We start from the raw sequence: 20,364 nt of genomic DNA on the forward strand, positions 1-20,364 counted from the left end.
GATGCAACGGTTATGTGAAAAATACAAGTAACTTTTTTTTAATGCCCTTGCAACTTTGAATATTCACTAAATGAATGGTTGTAAATGGAGGGCATAGTCTATCCTCATTTCCCTATCTTTTCTAATACGTTAGAAATTAGTTTCTGTACCTTATTTTGAAAAATAAGGGCCTCTGGTGGCTCTACAGGCTAAGACAGTCTGTTATTAACACAGCTGCTTGCAATTACTGCAAGATCAAGTCCCACCAGGCCCAAGGTTGACTCAGCCTTCCAACCTTTATAAGGTAGGTAAAATGAGGACCCAGATTGTTGGGGGCAATAAGTTGACTTTGTATATAATATACAAATGGATGAAGACTATTGCTTAACATAGTGTAAGCCGCCCTGAGTCTTCGGAAAAGGGCGGGATATAAATGCAAATTTAAAAAAACATTTTTGTTAAGATTAATTGAGCTTTCTAAAAGTTAAGCACATCGCCTCCATATTTTGCAAATCGGTTTTATTGCAAGTAATTTCACGGTGATGACCAAAAATTAGAACTTCTTCCACTGTATGTAAAAAAATATGGGATTGGTATATTTTGATTTTGTAGGAGAAAACACGTGAACAGAAAGAAGCTGATTTGATTCCCAAGATTCAGGAAGCCATCAACTTTGGGCTGCAGGTATTAGATAGTGCCTTTGAACAACTGGACATCAAAGCAGGGAACTCAGACTCTGAAGAAGAAACCAATGAAAGGCTGGAACTAATACTGGAGCCTAAGGTAATGGAACATGGTATTTCTGGTAATTTTGACTTATTCAGTAGTAACAGCTATTTAATGACCTCAGGCCAATCATGATCTCTTGATACAGTAAAGCAAAATGAGGAGAGTTCTGCTTAAACTGACTTGCATCTGTTGGTCAGTAATGTTTATATACTCTTGGACAGGGGTGGGCTTCAAAAATTTTAGCAAGGGGTTCTCTGCCCGGTTGCTGGGTGGGCGTGGGCATGACCTAGTTGATCTCCTGCACTCTGGCGGTTGAGGGGGGTTGCCCTCCCCGGGCTCCAGAGGCTTTTCTCAAGCCTCTGGGAGGGTGAAAATGACCTCCCCAGGCTTCGGAGGCCCTTTGGAGGCCAGAAACGGGCCCATTTCCAGCCTTCCTGAACTTCTGGTAGACCCATTTTTCGCCCTCCCTGAGCCTCTGCACGTGCCCTGCACTTACCTGCATCCAAAATGGACTGCTTGGGGACTCCTGGGAAGGGCGGGGTGGGGTGGGCGGGGCCAGCCAGGAGTGAGATTTGGGGGTTCTCCAAACTGCACAGAATCTTAGCTAGAGGTTCTCCCGAACCCCTGCAAACCCCCAACAGCCCACCCCTGCTCTTGGATCTTATTTTTTAAAAATAATGGGATTACACTCCATCTTCACTCTGCAACAGAGTTTAATTTCATTTATGCGTTCACATTTTTGAACCACCGATCTCCCTCAGAGAAGGACTCTAAATCTCACAGATTTAAATCAAATTACCCTATTCAATCAATGCATGTCAACTTGTTAATGTATTACTCAGGCAGGCACCAATCATTAATGAAACTGTATGCCCGTGTGGTACTTTTCTAGTATTTCCTTGGTTCGCTTTCATTTGTTTGTTGTCCAGTAATTGTGTTTCTAGACCACACCTTCCCATTTTTATAAATAAATAAAAACTAGCTCTCAGGGTTGTTTGGGGAAGCAGGTTTCCTTTGCTTGTCAGAGCTAAACTAAAGGTAGTCCTCAACTTACAACCATTTACTTAATAATGGCCTCTAAAAAAACAGTTGTGACCTAAATTAAAACTTAAAACTATTGTCCTGCCTCCAAATCACGTGATCACAATTCAGCACTTGGCAACTGGCTTGTATTTACAACCAGTTTCAGTGTCCCACAGTTACATGATCCCAATTTGGGATTTATTTATTTTTTTGCCAGTTTTAAGCTCCCTCCATGTAGCAGACAAAGCATCCCTTTTTGTTTGTAATCTGTACAATTTTCCGAAAGAACAACCATAGGCTCCTTTCCGTCCAGTTTCTAATACTATTAAGTGGACTATTTATAAAGGTAGAGGGTGGGTATGTCTCAAAACTATTTTCTTCCAATTTTATTGTCTTGCAATTCTGGATGATTGTAGAAAGTTCTGTGAAATATTAGTGCTATGTGGGTTGTAGTTGTTGTTTTGCTTAATATAAAATATAAGCCCGGTATCCTCCTTCCATTAAAGAATGACAAATAAAGTTAAAGGTTACAAAGTGAGGTACAAGAATCCAATTGAATTAAGATATGAGTTGCAGATTACCTTCAGATAATTTTTACTCATTATTGGTAATAGGGCAGGTAGCTAATTGAAATCTTGGCAATTGGTAATTAGCCATCAAAAGTATTTTGAAGTTTAATCTTTAAAAAGTATTTTAATATTTTTTTTTCAGGATCTTTATGTCGATCGACCTTTGCCGTACTTAATTGGCTCCCAATTGTTTATGGAACAAGATGATGTTGGGCTTGGTGATCCTTCCAGTGAAGGTAGGTGAAAGAATTAGTAATAAACTTTTACAGGCTAATTAATTTTTAAGGCTTATTATAGACCACTTGCTATTCACTAGGGGCAATGCAGTGGCTCAGCAGTTAAGCTAGTTAACTTTTTGCTGTTTATTTCAAATTATTACACTTATAAATATTTTTTTCTTTTGTTTGGAAATGAAGATTGATTCATCAGTTAGGTCTAGGATAATTGGCTGGGTCCCCCTGCTGCAGCCAGTCCATCACAGTGGCTCTCTGGCAGTGCTCCTCCTCCAGCACTGGTCTTCAGGGGTAAAATGCTACCGGTTTGGGCCAGTTTGCCCAAACCGGTAGTAAAAAATGCTACTAGTTCGCCGAACCAGTAAAAAAAAGTTCCAAAGATCAGCTGAGCAACACGCTATCGTCAGAACTTTTTTAAAAAAAAAACCTTTTTAAAGCATTTTAAATTACTGGTTCTAGAGAACCGGTAGTAAAAAAATGCTTTAAAAAGGTAGAAAAAAGATCCCAACGATCATAGCTGTGGCGCGTGAGCTTGGAAACCTTTTTAAAACTTTTTTAAGCACTTTTTTTACTCTGGAACCTTTTAAAAACTTTTAAAAGTTTTTTTTGTACTCTGGAACCGGTGGTAAAAAATGCTTTAAAAAGGTAAAAAAAAAAGGTTCTGACGATCACAGCTGTAGCACATGATTGTCGGAACCTTTTTTTTTTTTACTTTTTTAAAGCGTTTTTAACTACCGGTTCCAGAGAACCGGTAGTAAAAAATGCTTTTAAAATGTTTTTAAGAAGTTTCCCAAGCTCACGTGCCACAGCTGATTCTCCCCCTACCCCGCTGTCTACTTACCTTCCCAAGCCTCCTTTTGGCACATATTGTGCATGCGTGCCCGCAGCATGCATTTGGTGTGCGCTATGCATGCATGCGCGCAGCACATGCTTGTCATGTAGCGCGCATGCACAGCCAGTGAACTGGTGGCAAACCAGGTCAGATGTCACCACTGCTGGTCCCCTGCCGCTTCTCCCTGCCCCCTTGTGCCAGACAATTTGCCAAGAGATGCTTGTTTCCCGGCCAATTCACAGCACAGGACTATTAAATGTGCGTCCTGACAAGAGGAGTTCAGAGTCAATGTTATTCAGAGTTATTCTTTTCCTTGAGAATATATGCATATTATCTGAAAGAAAAGTACCAGTGGCTGGCTGGCTGAGATAACTGAGTTGTTTTCCAGCAAAGCAAAGAAATTTTCTTCCTCCCCACCCAATCCCCTCAGCATGGGGATTGGCTGTTAGGAGATGGCTAATTGTCCTGCATTGCGAATTGGCCAGGAACAAGTGTCCCTCAGCAAATTGCCCGGCATGAGGTTACGAGGGAGGAGCAATGGGGACCAGTGCTGGTGGAGGAGCACTGGCAGAGGGTCAGCCAAGGATGAACAGCCATTGGTGGGTTGGCTGTGGTGGGGAGGCCGGAGTAAAGTTGACATGGCATTCTGGCCGCGGCCAATTGTCCCATTCTGTACCAGTTGACTTCTTAAATTTGTCATTTCATAGATTTCTGATAGCTTTAAGATGGTTAGATAAATCATTTCTAAAAGTGATTAGAAGGGAGGTTAGCAAATTTTGTGTCTTTTAAAAGGCTTCACTGTGGTTGAGTTTGATGATTAATCCCCTCACCTCCCAACATTCAAACCATGGGAGACCGCCATTTTGCATGGTCCTCAGGAGGAACAGCCATCCAGAACACATGCCAGCAATCTCAGAAGGTTGCTGACTATTCTTCTTCCACTGAATCCATTTCTTTCTCCTATCTAAAGAACTAACCTTAGAAATTTAATACAGAGATTGCTTGGTTTAGGGCCTAGGGAGACAATTTTGGGTATACTTACCATATTTATGAGTAAGATTTTTTTAAAAATAAAAACATAATTGAAAAGACATAATACAAAACCTTCAAAAAAATTAAGACAAATGGAGAAAAGTATATTCAGCTACCAGATGTTTACATAATTGCTATATAGAATGTTGGGAGTTATAATTTCCGGAAATAAAAGTAAACATATGTGATAATAATGGTGGAATACAAGTAAATAAAAATAAATAAATAAAATCCTGAAATACAAAAAGGCACTTGGGATATAGGTAGTGGTTGACTTGCAACCATTCATTTAGTAACTGTTCAAAGTTATAAAAAAGAGTTTCATTACTGTTTGAAGTTATGAAAAAAGTGAATTATGACTGTTTTTCACACTTAACAACTGTTGCAGCATCCCCATAGTCATGTGATCAAAAGTTGGACACCTTGCAACTGGCGTGTATTTATGAAGGTTGCTGTGTCCTGGGGTCTTGTGATCAACTTTGGCAACCTGACAAGCAAAGTTGATGGAGAAGCCAAATTCATTTAAGAATCATGTTATTAGCCTAACAACTGGCAGTGATTCACTTAACAGCTATGAAAAGAGAGGTTGTAAAATGGGGTAAAACTGAGCTGCCTTGCTGAGCAACAAAAATGTAGGTTTCAGTTGTGATTATAAGTTGAGGACTATCTGTATAACCAGTAAAAGAAACAATGCACAAATCTTGTCTTTTCCCTTCACCTATGGAACAAAAGGTTCAGTGGATGGTGATCACGGAAGCCTGATAGACAGTGAAGGAAAAGAAGAAGAGGTGAGTAGGCAATCTCTTGAGGTATTTTACAGACAGCTTCTAAATATAAACTCCTAAGGTTCTGGGAAGTTTAGATATTTATCAGTTTATTATAGTGGTGGGAATATTTTTTTAAATTAAATTAAATTTAAATTAAGTAGTACTTATTATCCCTGTCATAGATGAAAACAATTCAGATAGTGTTTCAGAAGAATTGCCATTTTAGAAGGCTGTTACATAGAACGGGTCCAATAGAGCATTGACAGCATGCTGTCAAATTGAGTGTCACTTTTCTTAAATGTGTTGTGGTTTTGTTTTGTTTTTTACTTTTCAGGAACTGGAAGAATTTGGGACTATAAGTGATGAAGATCAGAAACAGGTCAGAAATGCATTTTGTCAAGTTTCGGTTCTCTTCAACTAATCATTGGGTTGGGAAAAAAAGTAGCATGAGAAAATGTATTGATAAGATGCCAGTGACAAAAGCAAGTTTTCATCTTATTTAAGTGTAAGAATCTACCTTAAGTGATCCTGTACTCCATACTGGATAGAGGAGAAAAGTATGAGATGTGTTTCTTTTTCCCCATCTCAATCTGTCTCCAGACAGTTCTGTTTCTAGGCTCCCAGATTGAAAATTATGGTCTGTTAAGGTCATTTCAACACTTGTTTTTAATACATGTCCACTTCTTTTAGCATCATTTTTCAAGATGGAATGTTTACTATCTCAATACTTTTTGCAGTTATTTTTCTGCCTCCATGCAACCTTCCAATAGTTTTATCAGTTTTTATCTGTTCTTTGCAACTTAACTTCCCTGTCTTAGAAATTATCATTTGCATTTTGACTAGAGACAGCAAATAGAATCTATGGAGCTTATTGATGAAATAAGAAATTGATTCTAATCTACCCTGTTTCTCCCAAAATAAGACATCCCCTGATGAGACGACTTCCGGTATCCGGTGGCAACGGACGTCTGGAAGGCTTCTCCTGCCTCCAGTGTCCGAATCCGGCCGCCGCCGAGGCCCTCAGGGGCCAGGTGTTCCGAAAAGGACACCTGCCGCACGGACGGCTCGCCAGGGGTCTCCCAGCCGATATACAGGACGGGGGGGACCGATGCTGGCGCGTCCTAGGCTCGGCGGGGTTCGGAGGCCACAGGCCGCGGCCATTATTTTGGTCGTCGCCTAGGCCGCTGTGCCCAGTGACACCGGGGCTTTGGATTTATAATTGCAGCAGCCTGGTGGTGAACAGGGAACGGAGAAGAATTGAGGAATGAAGAAGGGAAGGGGATATCGGCAAACGTGAGTGGAGTACCCTGGAGTGCGGGGGTTTTCTCCCCTGCGACTGGAAGAATCTGAATCACTTTGGAGAGAGGAGAACTTAAAATAACAAGATTACCGGTTTTGTGGAGCTCTGGAGAGAAGAGGTGATGGAGAAATTTAGGAGGGAGGGTTTGAGGCCCCCTCCTCTGGGGAACAATGGTGGCGCCCAGCTTCCGCCTTCACTATGAGAATCTTGATGACATCACTTCCTTCGGCTTCCTGGTTGACTAACTGTACTCTGGACTCGTTGCTCCTGTGAGTGCCCCTGGTGGATCCGGAGGAAATTATAAGGATACTGTGCTTGCCTGAGGATTTTAAAAATTTTTTAAATGGCAAAGGTCAGAGACCAACTGCTGGAGAAATGGAGAGAATTTTGGAAAAGTTATCTAATATGGACAAGAAACTGATGAAATAAGAGCAGAAATTGTGACTATCCAAAAGGATTTAAAGGATACTCAACAAGTCTCAGCAGAAAATAAGCAGAAAGTGGAAGGTCTGAGGGTGAGATGCGGGCAGTGCAGAAAAGAGGAGGCGACAAGCAATGCTGTGCTTGGATTACAGATGGATAAAATGTCTTATTTCCTTAGGTTTCAAAATTTGGAAGAAGTGGACCAAGAAGACTTGAGAGATGTTGTGACTAAACTGTTGGGAGAATTTCTTGGGAGAGGTGTTGATTTTATGAATTGGGATGTGGATCGAGTTTATAGAGTTAATTCACAATATGCACGCACGCATGCAGTTCCTAGAGAGGTTCATGTCAAATTTGTGAAAAGAGAGACGAGAGATGAAATTCTTAGAAAACATAGGAGTGGGGCACTGACTTATAGGGGCAGGGAGATAGCCATTCTGAGGCAGATTCCCAGACAGGTACGTGAAATGAGAAAGAAATATTACTTTTTGTCAAGCAAATTGTACCAGAAGGGAGTAGGCTTCAGATGGCTGATGCCAGAGGGATTGATGATTTTCCGGGAGGGCATTACGAAAAAAATTAGTACAATTGCGGAGGCTACGGCCTACGTGGAGGAACACAAAGCCCTCCTGGAATCAGATGACCCAGGAATTGAAGAAGGGGAGGTTATAGACCATGGCGCGGAGGCGGCTGCCGCTGTTGCCCTGGAGTTGGGTCAGGCTGAACCCAGAGTTCTGAGATCCAAAACTAGGAGGTGACAAAGATATTTGGTATTGTGTTGGTTTTACTTATTCTCTTTCGTATGATATTCTGATTATTCTTGACCCTTCTTTATTGCGTATGTAAGATTGGTAAACTTAGCTACTCCGTATTACCTGCTTGCCATATGGCTGTTGTATGTGTTTAAAATTTTGAGTAAAATTCTTATCATGTATAAGAAAAATGAAAATTTACCATACCTGATATGTATTTGTATAAACTTTTTTTTGACCAATAAAAACTTTTTTTGGGGGAAAAAAAAAAAAAAAAAAAAAAAGACATCCCCTGATAATAAACCCAATTGTGCTTTTGAATGCATGGCAATAAGGCCAAGCGCTGATTTCTGGGTTCAAAAAAACATAAGACAGGGTCTTATTTTCGGAGAAACACAGTAACCCTAATTGTGTTTTGAAGAGACTTTCAGGATAATAAGCAGAAGCATTTAATAAAAGAAGAAGGCAGGGCAATATATTCTGGATAGTCTTTCGCAAACAAGAGAAGACATTAAGTCAAAAGCTGGCTAGATCTATTTCACTATATGAAATTTCTTTCTCAAGTGCAGTAAAACATACATTATTTATTTTTCCAGAGAACAGTACTAATGAGTGATGAAGATGAAGATCTTTTTGGTGACTATGAAAAGGGGGAAGAGGAAGACGGTGACTTAGAAGAAAATACAACATTGGTAAGGAATTGTTGCTCAATAACATCATTAGTTTTATGAGAAAGCATTAATGAAGCCTATTAGTAAGATGCTTATAGCATGGATTATAGCACTGAAAAGTACAAAGCATTCATGTGATCGGTAAACCTTAACCCTAAACAATTTAGATGAGGGAATAGAGGACAAACTCATCATATTTGTAGATGACATCAAGCTGGCAGGAGTAGCCAACACCCCAGAAGATAGGTTCAAGATCCAGAAGGATCCCGACAGACTTGAATACTGGGCCCTATCTAACAAAATGAAATTCAGTGGTGAAAAAAGTAAGGTGTTACACTTAGGCAAGAAAAATCGAATGTACAGTATAGAATAGGTGGAACCTGGCTCAAAAGCAGTAACTGCAAGAGGGGTTTAGGAGTCCTAATAGACAACCTCTTAAATATGAGCCAGCAGTGTGTTTCAAGAAGTTTAATCAAAATGTAGTTAACAGTGGTAAGCCATCATCATCATATGACAGGAACCAGAAACACCTCACAGGAGCAGCTGAAGGCAACTCCCAGAGAGGCAGGAAATGCATCTCAGAATAAAGCTCCTACACAGCAGACATAACCAATGAAAACAACTATAACAGTGTGCTTCAGCCACCAAAAACCCCAATGCAACCCTAGGCTGCATTATCCATGGTATAGTCTCAAGATCACATGAAGTGCTATACAAGGTATGTTATAATACCTTGGTAAGACCACACTTGGAATAGTGCATCTAATTGTGGACTCCTAGATCCCTCTCACAGCTCCTTCCATGTGCTCTTATTAGTTTGAAAATTGTGTTTTTCCCTCTAACATTTCCTAGCCTATAGCATGTCTGGCATTAAGTAATTTATGAATACACTTTTTTAAAAAAAATAACAAAATGTGTCTTTTCTCCCTCTTACCCATTTCTACTTCCCTACTTGGAACTCAAAAGAAAAGACCTACATCGTTTACTGATGAGCTTGCAGCACGAATCAAAAGGGAAGAGCTAAGTAAAGAACAACTACGTAAGAAATTCCACATTGTTTTTCTTTTGCTGCATAAAGTATGATAGAAGAAGCTTTTCTAATGATATTTTTAAAATAATCTTTATTTCCAAGCAGTTATACTACAACCTAACTTTTAATGTCTTTTAATTAATGCACAAAGGAAGGTATTCACTGGAATCAAGGAGAACTATTTAAATGTATCTTACACTTTAAAATATATACTAGATCAAGAAATTACTTATTCAAATAGACTGTTTCTATTATGAAAAATATTATTTGTCCAAAGTTGAATGTACTTCTCTTTTGTTAAAAATATATCCAATACATCCAAGCTCAAAAGAATTTTTTTTCCTGGCAGAGATTTAGCAAAGCTTATTCTATTGCTTAATTGTAGATTAGTTGGACTCTGGAGTTAAAAAGAAAATGATAATCTGGCAAGACCTCTCCCAACCTATTCTCCAGAAATTTGCGATTGACCACTTAGCTGTGGTGAAAGAAATAAAATCAGATTGATCTGATAATAACTTAAGATAAAACAAGTCAGAATGATTAGAATATTTAATAAAGAATGGCGATTTCTGATGAATATCTGAAAAATGATGATAATACAAAATAACACGTTCCATCATTTCAGTTACTCCTCTACCACAAGGACCCACTCTCTGTTCAGAAAGGATCTTTCCGTATATCTTTTCAGTAACAGCTGTTGGGAGGGCATTAAATCTAGCCAGGGATAAATCCATTCCAAATTTTGGAATCATGATGTGGCTAAGTTATTCTGGCTAATTCAAGAAGGTATAGGTCAAGAAGATGCTTGTGGGTAGAATCAATAAGTCTGCTGCTCATGTGGCCCATTTTTAGATCAGATAGTGTTTATGATCATAGCCCATAGTCATCATAGGGTGATGACTGGCCATGAAAAGCCATAAAATTGCACTTTGGCATAGGAAGAAAGGAAGGAAGGAAGGAAAGAAAGAAAGAAGGAATAACAATAGCACTTAGACATATACCACTTCATAGTGCTTTTACAGTCCTCTGTAAGTGTTTTACAGAGTCAGCATATTGCCCCTAACAATCTGGGTCCTCATTTTTTTTTTTTTTGCATTTATATCCCGCCCTTCTCCGAAGACTCAGGGCGGCTTACACTATGTCAAGCAATAGTCTTCATCCATTTGTATACTATATACAAAGTCAACTTATTGCCCCCCAACAATCTGGGTCCTCATTTTACCTACCTTTTTTTTTTTTTCATTTATATCCCGCCTTTCTCCGAAGACTCAGGGCGGCTTACACTGTGTCAAGCAATAGTCTTCATTCATTTGTATATTTATATACAAAGTCAACTTATTGCCCCCAACAATCTGGGTCCTCATTTTACCTACCTTATAAAGGATGGAAGGCTGAGTCAACCTTGGGCCTGGTGGGACTTGAACCTGCAATATTGCAAGCAGTTGCTGTTAATAATAGGCTGCATTAGCCTGTTGCGCCACCAGAGGCCCACCTCGGAAGGATGGAAGGCTGAGTCAACCTTGACCCAGTGAGATTCAATCTTCCAAACTGCAGCTAGCAGTCAGCTGAAGTAGCCTGCAGTACTGCACTCTAACCACTGCGCCACCTCGGCTCTAGGAAGGAAGGAATCATAATTAAAAGGGCAAAGCCAGTGGGGAAAAAGAGACAGCTTAAACCTATAAGAAAAAATGAAAATCCAGGCAGATGACAAATGTTCTCTTCATTGCACTTTTAAATATTTCATATGTAATGCAGTCGTGAAGAAGAAAATATGATCATAAATATTTTCTTCCTGAACAGATACGAAAAATAAGACTACAGTCACTATTAAGGAAGATGTTAATGATGACTCAGATGGTAAGTTGAGGGGTGAGAGTGGGTTATCTTTAGGAGCTGCATTTCCTACAAGAAGAGAAAGACATGAGAGCAACCTCATTTAGGAGGGTGAAGGATGATTTAGGTATATTCACCACCTTGAGTTCTAAAAATAACAATAAATGCAGGATAAAACTAAATCTGAGTCAGCCATTTTCTAAGGTTTTGACTGTCTTTACTGTTGAATAGTATTGTGCCTTGGAAATATTGTGCATTCATTTTATTATTTATATTCAGAAAAGGGCAGGTAGTATGGAAAAGTTGCGTGAGAGGCTTGTGTGCCTTTTGTTATCATATATTTTAGCTATTTTGTTGGCTTTAAGGTCTTTTCTCTGATAAAGACTCCTTTTCAGTGCATTTTGAAGTGCTATGGAAACTACTAGAAGCTGAAAAGCAAAAAAAAATATTGACATTCTTACATTCTCAATTAATCCGATAGAAAGAAATTTGAGTTTTGAATCCCAAAAAATTGTCCAGCAGATTGTACAAATAAAGCTTCTGTGGGTCCTTTGCCCTAATCTTCTGTGGAATCAGTGGTGGGTTGTCCCCGGTTCGGACCAGTTATTGTGAACCGGTAGTAAAACCGGGGGGAAGCTCTGCCCACCGACCCCAATGTCATCAGGAAGCACGAGCAAAGTGAGCACGTACACGCGATCCTGCTGCAAACCGGTAGTAAAGATAAGTAGAACCCACCCCTGTGTGGAATGGTCGATGGAAAACTTCAGTAGGGAAAGTTTGCTCCTAACCATACTATCTTACTAACAGAACTTCATAACTATCTTTTTTAACTCCTTTGATGAAAACATTTATCTTATTCTAGATGACGATATCTTTAAACCTCCCAAGCTAACTGATGAAGATTTCTCACCATTTGGTTCTAAAGATGGACTCTTCAGTGGTGGAACAGGACTCTTCGATGATGATGAGGTTAATATATGATTTATATATTCCTTTATGGAACTAGCTAAGGACATGCAGCTATTTGGATGCAAGGCAGGAAGCTACTTTGAACCTAGGTGCATGTATCTCCATAAAGAGGCAGATGCATCCATGCCCCCAAAAGATTCTAGGATAACCTTCCGTAGTAGGATGCAAACACAATCACTGCAACCTAATTTGCTGTCTTTGATACCTACTTAATTCAGGCACATATCACCCTGGAATTGTATAGTTTACATGTAAGCCTGGAAAGGGACATGGCTTCTTTCAAGAGGGGTTGAGAGGAGCGCACTTATACCCTCTAAGGCAGGGGTCTCCAACCTTGATCACTTTAAGACTTGTGGACTTCAACTCCCAGAGCTGGCTGAGGAACTCTGGGAGTTGAAGTCCACAAGTCTTAAAGTGACCAAGGTTGGAGACCCCTGCTCTAAGGCCCCTTTTCCCCCACTTCATAACTAAATAATTGTATGTCCCTAGAACTAGGCAAGGGACGTGGTGGCTCAGGGGCTAGGATGTTGAGCTTGTCAATCGAAAGGTCGGCAGCTCGGCGGTTCGAATCCCTAGTGCTGCTGTGTAATGGGGTGAGCTCCCGTTATTTGTCCCAGCTTCTGCCAACCTAGCAGTTTCGAAAACACGTAAAAATGCAAGTAGAAAAAATAGGGACTAGCTTGGTGGGAAGGTAACAGGATTCCGTGCGCCTTTGGAGTTGAATCATGCCGGCCACATGACCACGGAGACGTCTTCGGACAGCGCTGGCTCTTCGGCTTTGAAACGGAGATGAGCACCTCCCCCTAGAGTCAGCAACGACTAGCACGTATGTGCGAGGGGAACCTTTACCTTTACAACTAGGCAAAAAGTCTTGATGGAACCTCTGCTGCTCTATGCTATATGCTTGTGTAAGAATACAGTCTATATTGTACTGCATTCTTTTTTTTTTTTTTTTAGATTTGGTTTCCATAGTTTGGGTCTTCTACCCCTCAGAACATTACAGTCCTGTTCTGAACAAAATTAAGCAGGAAAGAATTAGCAGGTTTCTCACTGGGTTATTATCTTGGTCAGAAATCAGGTAACATAACTGAAGGAGTGTGAATTAGGTAGAGGATGATACGCAGAAAAAATATTTTGCCTATAATTTAGACAGTTTTACCAAATCTGATGGTTCAGAACAGCTAAAGAGGGCAGGACTGTTATATGTGAAGTCCCAAGGCTTAGGGCTAATGAGGTCCACAAGATCTAAGCAAGTCAGTTTGGTGTAGCGGTGCATGTGCAAAATGAAAGTCATAAGTCAGGAAGTAACTGCAATGATAAGCAACATTGTGGTATTCTTTGTGTGCAAACTAGGACATTATGACTTGCTTAACAACCATGACTTTTTAAAAAAAATCTTGGCTTTGTATTACATAGGAACTCAATTTTTCTCTACATTACACATATATTTTGTAGTGTCTTGGATTCTAGAGTGATCTCACACCAAAGTTTGATGAAATCTGAAGTTAACTGCTTTTTTCACATTATAAACTGCATTTCATTATGAGCTCTATATACACGGAAGCTACATATATAATAGTCAGACTATATACACACACACACACACACACACATACACACACATACATACATATATATAGTCAGTCATAAACTGGTTTTTTTAAATATGTAAAATTGTATGAAAAGTAATCTCTAGTGTTTTTTGCAGTATTTCTAGTCTATTATTGTTTTCTGAATCTAAAATAAATTCAGTTACGAGATATATTATTCTATTTTCAACCAGAAGGATCTTTTTGCTGAATTGCCAAAAGAGGAAAAGGAGAAAGAAGCACGAATCCCAATAAATGATAGTAAGAATTTTTATAAAACTTAATGATTTAATAGATTAACACAAGAAAACTTTGTAGCTTCTTTGGGAAAGATGGTCTTTTTTTAAAAAATTCCTTTGAAAGTATATTGATACAAACATGATCCGATCCTAGATGAGGATATATTTAAGCCTCCCCAAGTTTAGTAAAGAATATTGTAGAATGCACCTTTATTTTTCAAGTGTAACTATAAAATGTGGATACTCCCCCAAAGAGCCTTTCATTGATTCTCATTTATTTTCATGGGATATATGTAAACCTTTACCTTCAACAACCCCTTGATTGGCATCTGTTGCACTGGCAACAGGGCTTTCATAACTCCATCAGGGTCACCTTCCTTATGCTTTACACCAGTGATGGTGAATCTTTTCGGCATAGAGTGCCCAAACCGGAACGCATGTACATGTGCGCGTGCCAGAGTGCCAGAAACCACAAGACCAGCTGGCCAGCGCGTGCATGCCTATTTTTCAGGCCGTTTTCAGGCTATTTTCTGGCGCCCGCAAAGACCAGCTGGCCAGCGCGCATGTGCACGCCAGAAACCAGAAGGGCAGCTGCCGATGGATATGTGCCCACAAAGACAGCTCTGTGTGCCACTTCTGGCACATGTGCCATAGGTTTGCCATCACGGCTCTACACCAACAACCCCCAACCTTTTGGATACCAAGGACCGGTTCCGTGGTTTTTCCATGGACCGGAGGGGGTGTGGTTTTGTGTGCTGCCTACATACTGTGGATGGAGCTTCACTTGTTTGTGCAGCCCGATTGCTGGCATGCTGTGGACCGGGGGCTGTGGACCCCTGCTCTACACAGTGATACTTCACTGTTTCCTCACCCTTTATTTTCCATCTCCCCACAGGTAATAGGAATCATATTAGATAGCGCCATATCCACTTCATCACAGTCCTCAGGCAAAATGAGTCCCAGGAGACATTGTAAGGTGTCATCCTCTTACAACTGTAATATTGCAAAGTGCCGCACCTGTAACAATATAAGATGCCATCCCTGTGCCCTTGAACAGTCAGGAGTAAGGCAAATATATACTTAAAGGCATAGTTACATAAAAGGAAGCTGACTTTTAGCATAGTTTCAATTTGATCCATTTTCTGTGCTTTTTAGAACCATCATTAAAAGCAGTAAAGAAAGTTCCTCCTGGAGCAGTTTCTCTCTTCCCAGGTATGGATAATAAAAAAAATTGACAAATGATCTGCAATTTTTTTTTTATCTTTACTTAATTGACCTTAAACTACCCTAATTCGCAAATACTGTATGTCTGTAGAATGGAACCTTCAAATCATTTAATCACCTTCATTACAGAAGCAAGCTATCATTGGTGCTTTAGTTGATCTAAACAAGTGGCATTTCCATTTTCTGTATATACAATAGATTCAGCTTTACACAACTTACTAAAAGTAAAGTCTTCTTATTTTTGGTTTTCATGTTGTATGAACCAAGCCAGTTGTGTTTTCAGTAAACTGTGTTTAAACAAAAGATGGCTTAACTAGACATACGAATTTGATCAGAGACTTCTACTGAACGGCTATTAGTAATAGCACTTAGACTTATACACCACACCATAGTGCTTTACAACACTCTCTGAGTGGTTTACAACATCAGCATATTGACCCCAACAGTCTGGGTCTTCTTTTCACCAACCTTGGAAAGACAAAAGGCTGAGTCAACCTTGAGCTAGTCAGGATCGAACTCCTGGCAGAGGGCAGTGTTAGCCTACAATACTGCATTCTAACCATTGTGCTGCCACAGCCCTTGCATGTTTACAACATTTCTGGAGATTGAAGATCTTCAATCTTGGAGAACTGAACATTTCTCATCTGGAAATGTTATATAGTTACTGTAATTCATTCTCCAACCATTTAGATCTTATTGCTCCCCTGGACATAATACTTAAGATGAAGTCTGATGAACACATAATAAAATGGGATTGTTATTATCTGAAATTTAGGAATTGTGCCTTTGTTCCTGCATTTACTTTTTTTGTAACCATATCAACATTTCTAACTCATGTTTCTCTTTCAAAAAAACTGGCTTTATTTTTTGAAAGAGGCTATACTGGCTTTTTCTGTCCTCTATTTTTCCTCATTGGAATTGTTAACATTTCATATTTGTTAACATTTCCTCTTTTATTACCTTCTCTTTAAGGAAAATATATTTCTTCCTATTACTTTTCCTGTTATGAAATTTTATTTATTGTTACTCAACATTTTTAATATTAGATTTTTAGAGTCTAAAATACATATTTGAATTCACTCAGGTTTAGTGACTTTTAAAGTAAAATAAAAATCAGCATTATATGGTCATTTTTTTACCAAGTTTCTGTTACTTTCACTTCCTTCTCTCAAGTATTCTGTAATGGTTAACATTAAGCTAGGAATAGATAATTCTCTTGCACTTTCTCTACTCTGAGCACTAGAAGGATGCCAGCAACACAACTTCTGAAAGGACGATGCTTGGCTGAATTATCCAAAATATCTGTTCTGTCCACACCAGCAAGGCAGAGCTGCAACCTTTTTTCAGGCAAAATTCTTATCAAATGCCTTGACTAAACATACTGAACAAACTACAGATAGTCCTCGACTTACGATCACAATTGAGCCCAAACATTTTGTTGCTATGTGAGACGTTAAGTGAATTTTGCTCCATTTTATAACCATTCCTGCTACAGTTGTTAAGTGAACCGCTGCAGTTGTTAAATTAGTTTTTAAGTGAATCTGGCTTCCCCATTGACTTTGCTTGTCAGAAGGTCGCAAAAGGGGATCACATGACCCTGGGACACTGCAGCCGTCATAAATATGAGTCAGTTGCCAAGTGTCTGAATTTTGATCACGTGACCATGGGGATGGTACAACGGACGTAAGTGTGAAAAATGCTCATAACTCGCTTTTTTCAGTGACGTCGTAACTTTGAACGGTGACTAAATGAACTGTTGTAAGTTGAGGACGACCTGTAATCATTCACTCTTGTTGCTTCTCAAACTTGCTTAGCGACTGCCTCAGACAACAACTGTTCATAGTTATGACAATGATGAAAAAGTAACGTTATGACAAATGCCCACTTTTATGTCCGCCTTCGCAGATCTGAAAAGCAATGGGGAGCTGAAATAAGATCATAAGCACAAAAGTGGCCATGTGATGTTTTTTTAGCACCTGCTTCATTTAATGACTGAGTTGCTGGTCTCAGTTGTGGTTCCTAGACAAAGTCTATCTCCAGGGTCCCTTCCAAATCTGTTATTCTGCTATTCTGTTATAACAAAAAGGCAGAAAATGGGCCGAGGGCAGGATTGAATGAAGCGAAAAACTGTCATCGTGTACATCTTTTATATCATAGCTGTTGCAGTATAAAGGCTAAGCAACAGGCTTTAAATCCCCAACTTGAATCTTAAGATTGAAATGTGTTTGAATATTAAGAATTTTTAAGATTCCTAATGGTTTAAAGGAGGCCCACTTTCAACAGTGTCTCATAAGCTAGCAAAATGTTATTGCATATTAGGTAATAAGGGGGCATAAAGCTCACTGAAAGAAGTCTACCAGGAATTGTTATTTATACTTGGAGAAGAATTGGAGTGTTTTGGATTTAAAATCATGTTCTGTCACTCTAAATACTTCCTGCTGGCCAACAGAGAGATTAAAATAATCTTGATTTAACAGTGCTGTAGATCTGAATGTACATTTTAAAGTTTTGTCATTGCTACTTTTGGCAGAACTGTTTTGCTTTAGAAACCTCTTCCTAGAAATATTGTTAAAGAATAAGATTACTTCTACTTCTGTCCATTGATAAAGAAGTCAAGTAACGGTATATTTGGAATTTGAACAGTGAATTTTATGCCTAACGATTTATAAGGCAAATTCTTAAGTGTGTTTGTTCCAATGAGTTTGAAAATGTTTTTTAAGTGAAACAATTTGTAGACTCCAGCTCTAGGTATCAGGTGATTATTTTTAAACCCTGTTCATAGGTATGAATGATGTATTTAGTCCTTCTTCAGTTCCACTGGAAAAAGAGAATAAAAAGTTGACAGAATCCATCACAGATAAATCTTCCAAGCTGTATGAAGCTCCTGGTCTGTTTGAGGAAGATGACAACTTTGAATCCAGTAAGAGTAGTTGCGTTATAGGTAGGTTTCTAAAACTTAAACATGCTAATTCCTTCTCCTTTATCATAATTAAAAGAGCGTAGAATCTCTTTAGGCAATGTATCCTAGTTTGTGACGGTGCCCTTAATAGTGAAATATAAGTTATTTTTCTGTAGTGTCCTGTCACATTAATAGAACTATTGTATATTACATTTAATTTATATCTTCAATGATGTGTGGAAGTATTCAGTAAAATATAGTACACAATAAAGTATTTTTATTAGGTGAGAGATCCCTTCTTAATTATTTTTATATACATATGTATGAAGTGTTTTACCAATATTACTGTTTTGTTAATTGACTTCCTCTGTTGCTGATAAATCTGATCCTAAAGTGAACTCTTTGTGTCTTATTTTTAAATAGCCAAATCTTCTGTGGATTTCTTTGATGTTGATGGGGATCTGTTCAAGGAAAAGCCTGACATTGTCAACATTGCAAAAAACGTAATTTTTCTTTTCAAACAGATTTTTTTTTTAAAAAAATGCTACATTGAGAATTAGTTTGCAATGACTTGCTTCAGTTTCAACATCCAGTGAACTTAGATGTGAGTTATTTTAACCTCCCCTGCTTCCAAATCCACCAAATATTTTGCAGTTAGTAAAAAGCAGATAGTGTCGGACCTGCCACAAGTTAAACCTCTAAATGAAAATGATTCTTGATGCCATTTGTTGGAAAAGGTATAGTTTATATATAGTTTATAGTTTGATCAAGTGTATTGCAGTAATGCAAAGCCAGAACTGAAAATTGCGTGCCCAAATCCCTAAGTTCTCCTTTTCCCTCTCTCATTACCCATCCCAGTGTAACCAATCGGACTCAAGTAAGATCAGTCCAAGCACAGTTTGGTATGTGGCCCCTTCCTCCTTCCAGCTGGATGACCTTGAGGCAGAGTCTCAAGGAAATAGAGCACTTACTTTTGTTTCCCCAAAGCATTCTCCCCTCATTCCCCCTCCCCACAGTTCATGGCAGTCTGTCATTGCATAGTAGCAAAAGAAAAGCAAGCATAAGGTGGCAGCTGACAGATAGCTCCTTTGCTCTAGAACAAGAGTTCCTCAACCTTTTTGGCTTTGCGGATCGGCAAGGGGGGAGAGGGATGGTCCTGCATGAGTGGTGGGCAAGCACTCACGCAAATGGAGCATGCACACATGTGTTTGCCTGCTATTCATACAAGTGGGGATGTGCACACGCTCGCCCGCCACTTCCACAGCGCAGTTCCGAACAGCTCAAGACCCAGAGGTTAGAGAAACTCTTCACAGAAATAGCACATGATACTTGGAAATATCTGTTCATCTTTTACATCAAGAACAGGTACATTTTTGGTGGTTGGGAGGCCAAACTTTTCCTGGATATGGCTCAGTATTATCTTAGTTGGAAAATAAACTCCAAAATGCAAAATTGAGATATGTCATGAAAACAGAAGCTAATATAAGACGTTTCTGTATTATGTTGGAATTAAATTACACATAATGGCATTGTATTTATCTTTGATTCTATATTAATAAGCACCGGTCCCAGGCCAAATACAGTTTAATGTAACCTGATAATCCTGCCCAAAATTGGTGGTATTTCGTTCTTGCCTACTATTTCACTCATTTCTTTTGTCCTCCATTATTCCAACAGTAGTCTAATCCTCCATGCTACTGGTGAGGGAGTAAGCACAGGATAACCATATTTTATTTCCAACAAAGGCACAAAATCCTTAAGATACTTTCTGTGCTTTTAGCTCCTAATTTTTTGTCCTCTCTTTCTTGCAGGTGGACAAAATCTGATTGTCTGATTGAGACACAGGGAGCAATACCTGCTCTTTGGTCACATAAAAAAGAAAAGTCTTGATTAGTTATGACATAAAGCAATTGGTAACAGGAATAATGCATGATATAACAAAATATGCTGAATTAGCATTTGTAAATAAATTATCTGATTAGATAATTATTTGCAAAAATATGATACCAGTAATTGAACTTCTAGTGCACAGTTATAATCTAGGTTTAAGACTTAGCTCATGGTAAAACCTTTGTTTTCTTTCTCACATATTACCATGTGGTTAGAGAGAGGTTGTGCTCTTTTGCTTAATTCTAAAGCATAAGAAACAAGGGCATTTGGTTTTTCCTTGTCCTCACTAGAAGGGAGTGTATACTCTGTGCGCCCAATCAAAACTGAACGTTCAGAGGAAAGGAAAGGAAAAACAAAATGCCCAGAAAGCAGCCTGAAAGG

The 20,364-nt window shown here is 39.0% G+C and overlaps 1 protein-coding gene across 12 annotated transcripts in view; it reads left to right on the forward strand.

The window, feature by feature from the left end:
* LOC131199550 (WASH complex subunit 2A-like) overlaps positions 1-20,364 on the forward strand; it is a 47,699-nt gene that overhangs the window by 6,709 nt on the left and 20,626 nt on the right. For 3 of the 12 annotated variants that reach the window (XM_058185423.1, XM_058185431.1, XM_058185424.1), the window contains exons 4-15: positions 592-762; positions 2,443-2,536; positions 5,130-5,185; positions 5,499-5,543; positions 8,236-8,331; positions 9,277-9,349; positions 11,141-11,197; positions 12,036-12,142; positions 13,926-13,992; positions 15,126-15,182; positions 17,977-18,135; positions 18,517-18,596. In XM_058185423.1, coding sequence (XP_058041406.1) covers positions 592-762; positions 2,443-2,536; positions 5,130-5,185; positions 5,499-5,543; positions 8,236-8,331; positions 9,277-9,349; positions 11,141-11,197; positions 12,036-12,142; positions 13,926-13,992; positions 15,126-15,182; positions 17,977-18,135; positions 18,517-18,596 — 1,062 coding nt within the window. The remainder of the gene's footprint in view (positions 1-591; positions 763-2,442; positions 2,537-5,129; positions 5,186-5,498; positions 5,544-8,235; positions 8,332-9,276; positions 9,350-11,140; positions 11,198-12,035; positions 12,143-13,925; positions 13,993-15,125; positions 15,183-17,976; positions 18,136-18,516; positions 18,597-20,364) is intronic. The other 9 variants (XM_058185425.1, XM_058185432.1, XM_058185427.1 and 6 more) reach the window with 9 other exon arrangements.

The sequence above is a fragment of the Ahaetulla prasina genome, chromosome 5 (genome assembly GCF_028640845.1).
Source record: "Ahaetulla prasina isolate Xishuangbanna chromosome 5, ASM2864084v1, whole genome shotgun sequence".
Taxonomy (NCBI): Eukaryota; Metazoa; Chordata; class Lepidosauria; order Squamata; family Colubridae; genus Ahaetulla; species Ahaetulla prasina.